Here is a 12344-nt window from a genome sequence, read left to right on the forward strand (position 1 = left end):
GGATTATGGAATCAAAGATGCGTGACGTAGACGACTCGGCACTAAGTCGTCATGACGTCACCGGTGCACCTCATCCCTGCTTCGCGAATCGATTCGCTGCATGCGCTGGTATAATCCTACTTTTTTTTTACTGTAAAGTAACGACTTATGTTGGTCTTTACGATGAATTCTGGAGAAATCTCTGGTTCTCTGCAAAGACCCCACGGCAGACCGCGCAGTGTTCCCCAATTCGCAAAAAGTGCTGGAAAATTACTTGGTAGTGTGTAGCAACAAGACATCGCCGCCGGTACGCGGTCACGCGTCACGGGTTTTTCCTTGCACGTCGAAGGGCTTTGTCATCTTCATGTTCACTCAGCAGATCAGCCCAGCTCAGAAGCTCCAAATAGTCCAATCAAGCAGGGATTTCTCGAGTTGTGAACATGGCGCAGACAAGAGCAGGTCGTCTTCTTGCCGTTATCGGCGACGAGGTAACGTCAGCTTCGAGCACTGGTACACTACCTGCTGTAGAAGTAACTCTTGGCGTTCTTTTCGTGTAGGATACGTGCACAGGATTTCTCTTGGGTGGAATTGGAGAAATAAATTCAAAACGTCAACCCAACTTTTTCGTTGTCAAGAAAGGTTTGTCAAGATTCATTGACTTCGATGGATTAGTTTGTGGCTCGGAGTGATCACTGTCCTCTCTGGTGTTGGTACTGAACTATAGATACTCCAGTAAGTGAAATCGAAGATGCTTTCCGTCAGTTCACGACGAGAGATGATGTGGCTATCATTCTGATCAATCAACATGTACGTAATAACTCTCTGTGTGATGCGCATTAGAGTTTGTAACTGCCATTGGGTATTTACTAGTATTTTAGTGTTCCTTTACTCGTTGGAATAGAGCTGTATCTCGACTATTATTCTAGTGGTTCAGAAATCACACTGTCTTGCTACACAATATACGGTGTACATGAACGCTAACCGTCATGAAAGGATATTGGGTATTAGTAGTTCAGCCTGAGTAGATTATATATGTACTGTGCATTGCTTTCTTGAGTGTTTGACTAGTGCCACATTGACATATGCAGCACACACAGAAATGAAAGCCAGGAACTGTAGAGTTCAGAGCACGGAGTCGAATGGCCTTGATCCCAGCATGCTGCAATGCCTCAGTCATTGTCAGATACCGGTATCCCCGAATTTGCATACACAGCATTGGATCCCAGCAATGACGTCACTGATCCAAGGCCAGAGCTCCATACATTATTGGGTAAAAACGTCCGACTTCGGAGCCAGTTCTGTTGGTTATACTGTATGGTGAAGAGTACATCACCCCAAGAGTGTGCAACTCTGACCTCTGACCTCTGAGCTATGGGTGCCCTGAGCGGCGCGCTGCCTGCATTATGTAGTGAAATGATGATCCAGCTCCCTGGATTTGAGCTTTCCTACGGTTTAGCCTCAATGATTTCACGTGCGATACGGTAGTTCAAAGGCAATGCCGGTGCGTGACGCATCATGTACAAAACCATCCAGTCTCCAGGGAAAGCGGATTCGGAATCAGGAAACCGTAGCAGATCAACATTGACGCAATGACCCACAGTTCGTGGCTATGTAATGCGGGCAGCGCGCCACGCCAGGCCCCATATACAGAATTACTCTTGGGGGTATGTACTCTTCGTATGGTGTATTGCAGCATCTTTAGACCAAGAGGCAAGACCAGTCTATTCCTACAGTTTCAAAGACATCTAAGTGTACACAAAGTAGGTGATGCACTTGGGCTCACATGTCATAACATCCTCCAACGTAAGGATCTTGTAACTTGTCCTGGAGGTTCTGAGTTGAACAGTCTAGGTCCAAGAGCACGACAGTGAAGCATTCCCAATCCAACGGGCTCTGAAATCGGCCACTTACATTCAAAGTGCATACTGTAAAAGCAGAAATTTTCGGTGGTGTAATATTTTCGGTATTCTCCAAAATCGGCGGTTCGGTGGAGGTAAATTTTCGGTAAAACCTGTTTTCCAGGTAAGTGTACTAGTACTACATGTATACAGTACCGGTTGTACCGAAATTTTCGGTGCGTTTTATTTTGGGTAAAAAACTAAAAATTGTCGGCACCGAAGTTACCGAAAATAAAACACCACCGAAAATTTCTGCTTTTGCAGTATATTGATCTCTGGCCTTGTCTCAGTGACATCAACACCGAAATATGGCGCACTGTATGTGCGACGATTAGGAATAACTGGCGAATGAAGCATCATGGGCTCCTCCGTTATTCACACTCAATAGTGTACATGAAAATCCCTCGGCCTTGGGCATCAGTGGTACGTTCAACCACATCATAGCATGTGTTGCGCAAATGTGATGTACCAGACTGACGAGCTATATCAGTCATACCGGCATATAGCTGATGTCACTGTTAGTGGTACATCGTCATCACATTTTTCACGTCCACGTGCCCCCTCGTGCTAGGCTGAGAAATCAAAATTGACTTTGGTTTGCAGCTTGGTGGAACAACTCCCCTCCGCTTCCCAGCAGGACTTTGGGTTTCGGCACTGGTGCTTTTGCTATTGGTCTAGTCCCCTCACCGCCATCATTGAGGTGTCGCATTCGTTGCTAAGAGTTGAAGACTGATAGTTGGTGCGGCACAACTTATGTGCAGTGTACGGTGTCCTTGGAGCAAAGGTTGCCGTACACCAATGCAGGACATGTTGATTCCTCTTCTTTGTTACATCACTTTCCATCAGTCACGTAGCATGCTATATGTAAGAAGAGAGCTTGCGCTAGTGTGCCCTCGATTTGCTGTCATACTGGAAATGTACGGATTACTATCTCTTTGTACTATACTAGTACTACCAAGAGTACATAGCCCCCGGTTATGTACTCTTGGTTATGTACTCTTGGCAGTACATGTAGAATGGATTCTGCTAGGGAACCGGAGGCATTCTTTCTCTACTGATGAAAAGGAACTGCATGGAGTCTTATGTTGTTTGGCTGGCTGGCTGGCTCTCTCTCTCTCTCTCCGTATGTTTATTTATGATTATGTCACACATAGATTGGCCAGGAGATCCGCCATGTTCTAGATGGATATGATCAGACGATACCATCAGTGCTTGAGATTCCATCCAAGGAGCATCCGTATGACCCTAGCAAGGATTCTATTCTGCGAAGAGCAAAGGTCAGTGCGACAGCAGAGCACTGCCCGTTTGTTTGTCCTTGGTCTCGTATGCGCACGTGTGTGTGTGTGTGTGTATGCGTATTGAAGGATATATTCTGTCGTAAGGAAAAAAAACCGGTTGATCCAGTATGTAGCAATGAATAACATAATGTGCATACTCACATGACAAACACAGGAACAGAGGTTGAGTTGCAGAATGATTTCTTGTCACACTTAACAATAGAATATTATGACTGAAGGGAATGGTGAAACAACAACATGAACACACGGAGTGAAAAGAGATTACCGTATTTTTCGGAGTATAGTGCGCACTTTAGATGTGCTATTTTGTGCCCTAAATCGCAGGTGCGCACTATGCTCCGAATATGAAATGCATGTACTTCAATGAAGATTGAAGTGCGCACCCCCAATGAAGATTGGGGGTGCGCACTTCAATCTTCATTGGGGGTGCGCACTATACTCCGAAAAATACGGTACACGTACACAAAAGCACATGATTCTAAAATTCCACACTGGTATTAGATAGATGTACAGTCGAGAAGAAGATGTGCCAGTCAGAAAAGATCGCAGCAAGGTGTAATGTCAGGTGCGTTTGTAAATGTATTAAACCGTACTCACACTATTCCAGTAATTTTTGGTCACCGCATATTACAGTATTTTCCAAGAGTGTAAGCCGCACCCCCCCCCCCCCCCCCCCTTGCCATGAAATACAGACATCTGTCCTATTTATCACCGTTACTTTGATCATCAGAGTATAAGCCGAACCCCTCCCCATTTTTGGAGGGGGGGGGGGGTGAATTTTGAGTGTTCAAAGTGCGGCTTATACTACAGCTGTAGAAGTAAAGTTCACACGTCCACATTACCACCGGCTTCATGGTTCGGACGAAAACACAGAGAAAAATGTCAAGGCCCATTTTCCCATCATTTTTCACTCATCCCCCCCCCCCCCCCCCCCCCCCCCACACACACACACACAACACGATCATTACCATACGTTAGTCTGACCTCACCATATATTCTTCATTTAGATATCAGGAATTATAATACATGGCCAACCAGTGGCCATTATGATCTGAAGAGTTCAATAAGAATTGAACAAACAAACACACACACACACACACACACACACACACACACACACACACACACACACACACAACTACACACAACTACATACACACACGCACACACATCACTGCAGGTCTTTCAATTGTGAATCAATAGCCTGCAGCTCCGTTAACTTCTCCTTGGCCGCTCGCCGGTGGCTGTTTGACTGAGTGATCAAGGCCGGGTCACCGCTTCGCTCCGCATCATCAGCATACTGATCAGCACTCTTCTGCAAGGTGGCAATGGTGTGGGTGAGGCGTTTCTTCTTGGCCTCAAGCTCCACAGTCGTATCAGCCTTCCGCTTGCGGCTCTCAGAGGCTACTGCCTTCTCCGCCTCGTCTCTCAAGTACTGCTCGTAGCTCTGCCGACAAAGAAACTCACCTTTGACATGGGAAGAGTCTGCAGGTACAGAGCGATGCCGTACGTGGCAATGTAATTGGCCTTCCGCTCACCGCAGCGAAACTTCTTTGCGGTGGCCGAGTCCGGAAACATCTCTGCAAACAAGGCCCTCATTCCTTGCGAACTTCGGAGCGAGAAGTTTTTGGCAATGACAGTCAGAGCCCAGAGGACCTCGGCTTTCAGCGTCTCCCTAGTGCTGACGAATTGCACCAAGGTTGAACTTGGAGCAGCTGATGCTGCAGCAGCTGCAGTAGACGACGGCGATGACGGCTGCTGGGGCAGGAACGATCTCATGCCAACTGATGAGCTGGCGCAGGGACGCATCTCACGATGTTTTTTCCCGTCAGCATGGCTGCTAAGGGCAGCTTCGCCCATGGCGGCGACTGAGAAAGTCGTTCTGCACAGCTTAGACCGAGCACGGTGTTTATCCGAATCGCCAGCCAGCCATGACTGGTACTTCTGCTCCTCGAGCCACTTCGCTTGAAACGAGCACTTGCCCATTTTCTTGGTGTCACAGGAAACAAAACAAAAGTGATTGATGGAAGCCCGAGTCGACCAAAAGCTGTTTTCAATGTTCGACAAGCACGACGTCAACGGAAAAAAAGTAACCGTTTTTAGAAGGCTAAGGCCGCGGTCATACACAGCTACGGCGGAGGTGGAAGTCCCGCCAAAGACACGTGTGACCATGGTCTGAGGTGTCAATTTTGATCCAAAATTCAAGAACTATTCAAGGGCCTTAAAGGATTTTTCAAAATTCAAGCACTTTTAAGGCCCTGTGCGAACCATGCGGCTTACAATGGCGCGAGCGAAATACCGTACTTTCATTGTCAAATTGCAGTCATTCAAGGATTCCATCGATAAGTGTGACAAAGAAAAGAGTTCTGGAGCTCAACTACCGTTGCTGTGTTTGTAATATGAGCGCGCACATTGTTTTATGACTGGCTATATTGAGATTAGTGTCTCCTGGTTGCCTGATCCAGTATGTGTTACTTGTACCAAGAGTGTGCAACTCTGCATATTTGTCTCCGACAGTGGAAACTCGCATCACGTGTCTCGGGTACGTTTTGTAGTACGTACTAGCGAAGGATAGCGTGCGCGCAACCCGAATATCTGCCATGATCATGATAATCATGCTGGAGATTTGCATACGCGCAGTGAGTTCCTGTCAGAGAGTGCTTTTTTTGTAACTCCGCTGCACGCTAAAAACGGGCTGGAAACGTACAACTGCGACACTGCATCACGTGATGTGAGTTTTCGCCGTCGGCAAACCCCATAGAAAGGGTATCAGGAGTTGCACACTCTTGGGGGCTTATATACTCTAATTTCTGATATTTTCGGTGCTCAATATTTTCAGTATGAGGGCAAAAGGCCAGGTTAGGTGAACAGAAATTTTAGGTACAGAGAAGCAGTTCCCTATTGGCCTATGTGTGTTAGTGTTTGTTCGGTGTATTGAAATTTTAGGTATGAAACAGATGCACCGAAAGTACCGAAAATAAAAGTACAGTACACCGAAAACTTGTGAAATTACAGTACTCTTGCTTATACATGTAATGCCCATCTGGTTTTGTGTGATTAGCAATCTCTATTGTGCCGAGTTGTGGTTGTCAGTGTACTTTGGGTAAGACAGTGTTTTCTGTCGTGTGTGTTTGGTTTGGGTGTGTGCATGTGCCTTTGCAGGGTATGTTTAGTGCAGAGGACTTCCGCTAAGAAGCGACGGAAGAAGGACTTTAGGTACACCTGTGCTATCAGAGAAGTAGAAATCTTAAAAACTGTGGGCCCTGTGCGTTCATTTATTGCAAAAGCTGTTTCTTGCTTTGCTTTTGGTTTTAGCTCTGTCTGTTGATACTTGTAAGTGTATGTGGATTATGTGCTGCTGTCGGCTGTGCCAACAATGTACATTATCGTTTCTTATCATAATGCTACTTCATGACCTCAAATCGTTTCTGGCGAAGTGACTGTTACAGAACAGAAAACAAATCTCTGCCCCTTCCCCAATATTATCAACAGCAATTGAACGTCCCATTCTCTGAAGATCTGCTTGTCCGGCCGATTGGTCGCCCATGCTCTCGCTGAGACTGTTTTGATACCGATTCACACACCTCTTCTTGCTCCTACCCATGTGTGTGCGTGTGTGTGTGTGTGTCCGCTCGCGTGTGGTGTGTGTGTGTGACTGTGTGATTGTAGTATAGCAGTGGTAAATGAAATCCCACCTCCTGTCCGCTGTCCACTGAAAACGTACGACGTTGCAACCCCTGTGTATATGCCGGCGCATAGAGACTAATTTTCTATTTCCATGGAAAAAAACTATTCTGTCTGCATCAGCGAACAGGATGGGCATGCATCACAGGCATGTTGACAGATCTTCATGGAGCAAGCAAACCCTGCTTGCACAGCACTGTGGGGAAATAGAGGTCGTACTTCACTTGCCAACGTACCGCAATACAGTGTGCTGCTTGATGGTATTTCAGAGTTTTGAATCTCTCTACATTTGAACACAGATCCCTTCCTTGTGTTTACAACCATTGGTCAAGAAAGTCGACATGAACAGTATGGCTGTATGCATTGGATCACCTGGATGTGACTGTCTCTGAGTGGCACGAGTATTCAGCAAGCGTATAGAAGAATTCAGTTCAGCACTTTCGGTGTAGGTCAACACAACAACAAAAATAACAAAATTAATTATCTCTTATTGGCGATGGTGCCATCGTGAGAATAATAATTCAAATTCAAACAACAACAGGAAATGGAGAGGTACGGCTTTGTGAACCCCCCCACATCTCACCCATTTCTTGCTGACCTCCCAGTTCAGATTTATATTATGGGCCGCAGTCAGCTAAAACATCATATCTTTGGGGTTTCGTAAACTTTTTTGACACATGACCGAATGAAGGATTGTTTCTGTCGAGCGTATTCATGCTGTAGGTGATGGCATGCATCTTGCCGGGCTTTGTTCTTGTTTGGCAGTCTAGTTCAAGCAGCTGGTGAGGCAAGTGACAATTTTCTAGAATACAAAATTGAAACATTTCACTCTACAAGATCTGTTTTAGCTGGCTGTGGCCCAAATTATAGCTTGTTTGTTTGAACTGTAGCCTCAGCTCCAGCTATAACCAATATTACGGCTGGGAGGTCCGGAAGAGCCAGACTGCGTATTCCGCCGACCATGGCTATGTCAGTATGTGCATATACAGTACCGTAGATCTACATGACTAGGTGCTTTCGAGTTTCACGCAGGGAGGACGAGCCTGTACCCCATGGCTTAGCTTGGCAAAAGGGCAAACATGCTCCCTGCTTTCAAGTTTGAAGAGACATTTGGTGCTTTGCAGATCTAGATTCAGGGGCGTAGCAGCCGGTCCGGCCGGTCCACTTTTTCGCCCGACCACGCCCAGAATGCAGGATTTTGCACCCTATTAAATTTCAATTGTTTCCCCGGGGAGCCCCCCCTCCGGCCAGACCACCTCCAACCTACGCACCTGAGATTGTGCAGCTCTCACGTGCATGTCCTGTTCACGCTGTAATGTTGTGAGTTACCCCACGCTGTTCCTGGTGAAAATATTCCCCGAGAAAGTAAAGTTGACATAGGGAAACTAGATGTTTGCCGCTTCAAGTCGAGTCAATCTTTGGCCCTACTTGTAGTCCGTGTAACCAAGAGTGCATAACACCTCTATGATTGTACTCTTGGTGTAATCTATGCTGACAATCATGTTCATGACTCAGCCACCAATCAAGAAGAGCACTTGAAATACTACATTTATTTTTATTTTTTTGGGGCCAATTGGCTATCCGGGGAAAGTGCAGGAAGCGTCCTGGACTCCAGATTCATCTTGAATCGAATTATGTATTTTAAAACTACTTTTAATTAAAGTGTAATCCCTGCGGAGTCTGAACTTTGCTTACACAATGTATTGTACAATTATTGATATCACCGATATCTACGGAAACCCAACCTTGCCGATTTGCGCTGTTACACAAGAACGGGTTACAGGTAGATCTACAATGTAGTATCCGACACAGCTGAGACTGAGAGGCTCTTGGTGCTGCTGGCTGGTTTTTGTACCAGGTTGCACTGTGCCTGCCCTGAACCTCGCCTGGTTGCACTTAGAGTAACTTAGACTGTGTGAGAGTGGTCTTGGAGGTGATAAAATTCACAAACATTGTTGTGCTTTCAATGTTGGTGTGCACCAGGGAGCAGTACAATACATTGCCATTATTGTACCGGTACAACTACTACTCCCTGGTACACGGTGTGCACATCATTGTGAAGTACCTTTCGTCCTACAATGGATCTATCTCACCACGAGATTTCACTTTTCCACCTTTTCCCAGTCACAATATCCGTGCATCTTCAAGTTTTGCAGCCGCCCCCCCCCCCCCCCCCCCCCCCCCCCCAATGCACTCTTGCATGTCCCGCAAAGTGGACAGATAAGGGCTAGGGAGGATCTACTGTACAAAACGAACCCTTGATACGTGGTGTCAAGAGAACATAAGATCCAGAGTAGAGAGCTGTTTTACTCTTGGTGGTATTACACAATGGGTGTGATGAAATGCATGCAATGTAACGTTAGTTCAATGACTGCTAACCAAGAAGTCGTAACATCTAGACTACAGCCTACAGGCAAATGCGACACGACTGCTTGTTACTTTGTAGCGACTGCTGCACTGTCCCAAGCCTGCGGGCTGCACTTCTATTCGACAGGCGCCGCCGGTCATATGGGGACGGAGGGCTTGGGAGTGGCTTGACCGATGCTGGTGGTGGAGGTTGTGCTTGTACTACTAGCGGTAGCTGCAGCAGTTGTGCCCATTAGTGGTTCACTGCTTTCCACACGCACCGCCACCTTGCTCGACTCCTTTTGCTCCTTGCGCTTGTCATAGGCCTTCTCGACCGTGGGCAGAGCCAGGACATTGCCTGCGAACAGGGCCAGACCAGTCCAGAGCGCTGCTTGAGCGTATCTAACACTGTAGGTATTGTCCAGACTTGTTTCGCACATCAATGGCTGTTCGTTCAGGGTCAGAAGGAAGAGGGCGAAAACCACACAGCGTACAACGCGGTACCACATAGGCCGCGATTCGTATTTCGCCTTGTCAATGACGAAATGTCGTAGAATATAGATTATGATGACCAACCCCCAGAAGCTCCAGCCAATTGCTCTTTCAACGTCCGAACAAGTGGTGCCTAGGGACACGGAAGTCGTTGTGGAGTTTAGGGCAGTGTCAACCGTTGTGTGTGTGTCCGTTGTATAGCTGTTCGTTGCCGAGGCGTTCAGGAAAGCAATTGTCCCGCTGAACCCGCTAATCAAGGCCACGTCCGTCTGATCATTGGCAAACACCTCCAGTATGTTTGCAGTCTTGCTCAATTTCCCTGTAGTTGCTGTTGCAGTAACGCCGGTGGTTGTGGTTGTTGTTGTAGCGGCTGGTCCTGCCCCTGAGGATGGTGGTGCCACTGGGGTACCTGTGGATGTAGCGCTCAATGATGAGCCAGCGGCGGTTGAAAGTACGTACTCCTTGATCAAGGGCTCCGCTATTGTCCTTAGGTCTTCGAGACGTATACCCGCCAGCCCTGTTGTGTCCTTCTGACGAAGAGCCTCTAGCAGACTAGACACGAGATGAGTGCTCGAAGCGCTTTCTCCTGTGCTAGCTGTTGTTGTCGATACTGCTGCCACATTGGTTGGCTGCGACGGAACAGTGCCAAGCTCAACGTCCGCACTATCCAATAGTCCTCCCTCTGAACTGGCCATTTTTTTGTCGCCGCGAAGTCGATACGAACGCAATATTTGCACCACCGTCTCTTCCCTCTAACGTGTAGGGCAACACACAGACTTGTAGCCACTTCCACTGTTCTGTGACTTTAAAAACTCCTCCTGTCCTTTCTAACCACGCGCTGAAATGATACTGGACGCTACGGACACTAGCACACCAAGTCTCGAGTGCTGTAGACCATGGTAGACGGCCCCCGACGACGCCTCCCTGGATTGTAGACTCGAAGGCAACGAAGCGCAAGGAAGTCAGTGAGATGATTTCCACTCATGGAGTGTAGCATTATTAGCCTTCGAGGAAGTTTCGATCTGGACTCGTGCTGGTGGTGTTCCGTTTATTGTTCTTGGCTACATGCTGACTGCATGATCATGATAATGAAGTCGCCACACGAACTCCTATGATCCTATCCTATCGCCTCGTGCCGGAATCTTGCAGGAACCTAGCCGAGGACGTGACGCACTGTAGACCATGGTAGACGTGGCTGGAATGAGCGGACGTAGGGACAATAGAGAGGATGTATTGTTGTGAACGTCACCACGCCCCGGTCCACGGAGTAAACATTAGATGTCCGCTTAGCGGCTACATGTATATGCAGTGCACGCGAAGGAAGGATGCTATTCTGTACTCAATGCGATCGTGGCGATTCGTTGTGGCTCTCCATCATCAGGAATTCTCATATACTTTAGTGTAGTGGACGTGGCAGTGGTTCAGCGTTTGATTGTGTGCATGCCCAGATCACAAGCTATACCTGCAGTACTCCTCTACTCTCGTGTCCTCGGAAGAACTGCTCTCGCAAAAGGCTAAGGTATTTACTACTGTAAAAGCCATATATAGAACGAAGTGCTAACTCTAACGAGTTAACGAGGAGAAATCTGTCGTTAAAATAGAAATCGTTATACAGAAATCGATACATAATTATGCTGTCCTATTGAGCGTTGAGAAGGAGTGAGAATCGTTACCTTTGGTACACGTAAACTTGTCAATTTTGGGAAATCGTTATTATATGCGCCTCGTTAGAATAATGGCTTTTATACAGTATTACGTTCTGCCCAACGAACAATGGCGGATATCAGCAAGAGTACGTAACCAGTAGTAGTATAGTGGTACCTTAGTGGCTAACATGATCGTGAAAAGCTGGTAATCGTGATTATGTGCTTGTACTCTCGTCTTGATACCACGCTGCTAAGCACACATCTACCCATGCCATGGCCATGTAGATCTACTACTACTACTTGAAGTCTACTACTAGTCACGGGAATGGCACGGACATGCACTACAGTAGCAGCAAGAGAAGATAAACTTGGTAGCAGGCAACTGGCTTTTACGTGTACCGTAATTTAATTTCCGAACACAGTGTCCTCCACCTTGTTTCATGCTGTCAAACAAACAACATTTCGATCTACGACCTAGCGTTCGGTGGTTGCTGTGTGCCTCACCGCTGACCTTGTACGCTCTTGGTTGGTGAATGGGCTATGCCTTATGGTGTTTCGACGGAGACTGCACCACCAAACTGCAAAGTTGTATTAAATTTACAATTCCGTAGAATACTAATCCCTTGGAGCCCCATCTTCTTGCCAGTTGTTCTTCCGCCATGATCGACCCTGGCCCTAGGCTACTTCCCTTGAACATCTGTGACAGCGTTGATTCTATGGGCCTACTATAGTACTATGGCCTTTCGCTCTGGCATGCAACCAGGCCTGATGAAGAGGACTTCCTCTGCGTTGTCCGGCGCGCGTGTTCTTGGCCAAGCTGGTGACGCGTTTTGAGTGCACCTGTGGTTGCCACCACGCGCAGACAATCCGGCACTACGGCGGTAGTCTATTCACACTTCACCGTTTTCCCAGCCCCGGCCCCCATAACGTCACGAGTGGACACCGATGCCGTAGATCTACGAAGGTAACACCTTCACTGGTCCATCATCACATCATGGACC

General features: G+C 47.2%; 1 protein-coding gene across 1 annotated transcript; it reads left to right on the forward strand.

The window, feature by feature from the left end:
• The first annotated feature begins 325 nt into the window (after positions 1-325).
• LOC135826144 (V-type proton ATPase subunit F-like) lies at positions 326-6764 on the forward strand. Its single transcript, XM_065338787.1, has 5 exons — positions 326-467; positions 537-618; positions 704-786; positions 3032-3154; positions 6338-6764. Exons 1-5 carry the CDS (start codon positions 420-422, stop codon positions 6365-6367), a joined length of 366 nt encoding a protein of 121 aa, XP_065194859.1. The 5' UTR covers positions 326-419; the 3' UTR covers positions 6368-6764.
• The last annotated feature ends 5580 nt before the right edge of the window (positions 6765-12344 follow it).

This window comes from Sycon ciliatum, chromosome 1, assembly GCF_964019385.1.
Source record: "Sycon ciliatum chromosome 1, ocSycCili1.1, whole genome shotgun sequence".
Classification (NCBI taxonomy): Eukaryota; Metazoa; Porifera; class Calcarea; order Leucosolenida; family Sycettidae; genus Sycon; species Sycon ciliatum.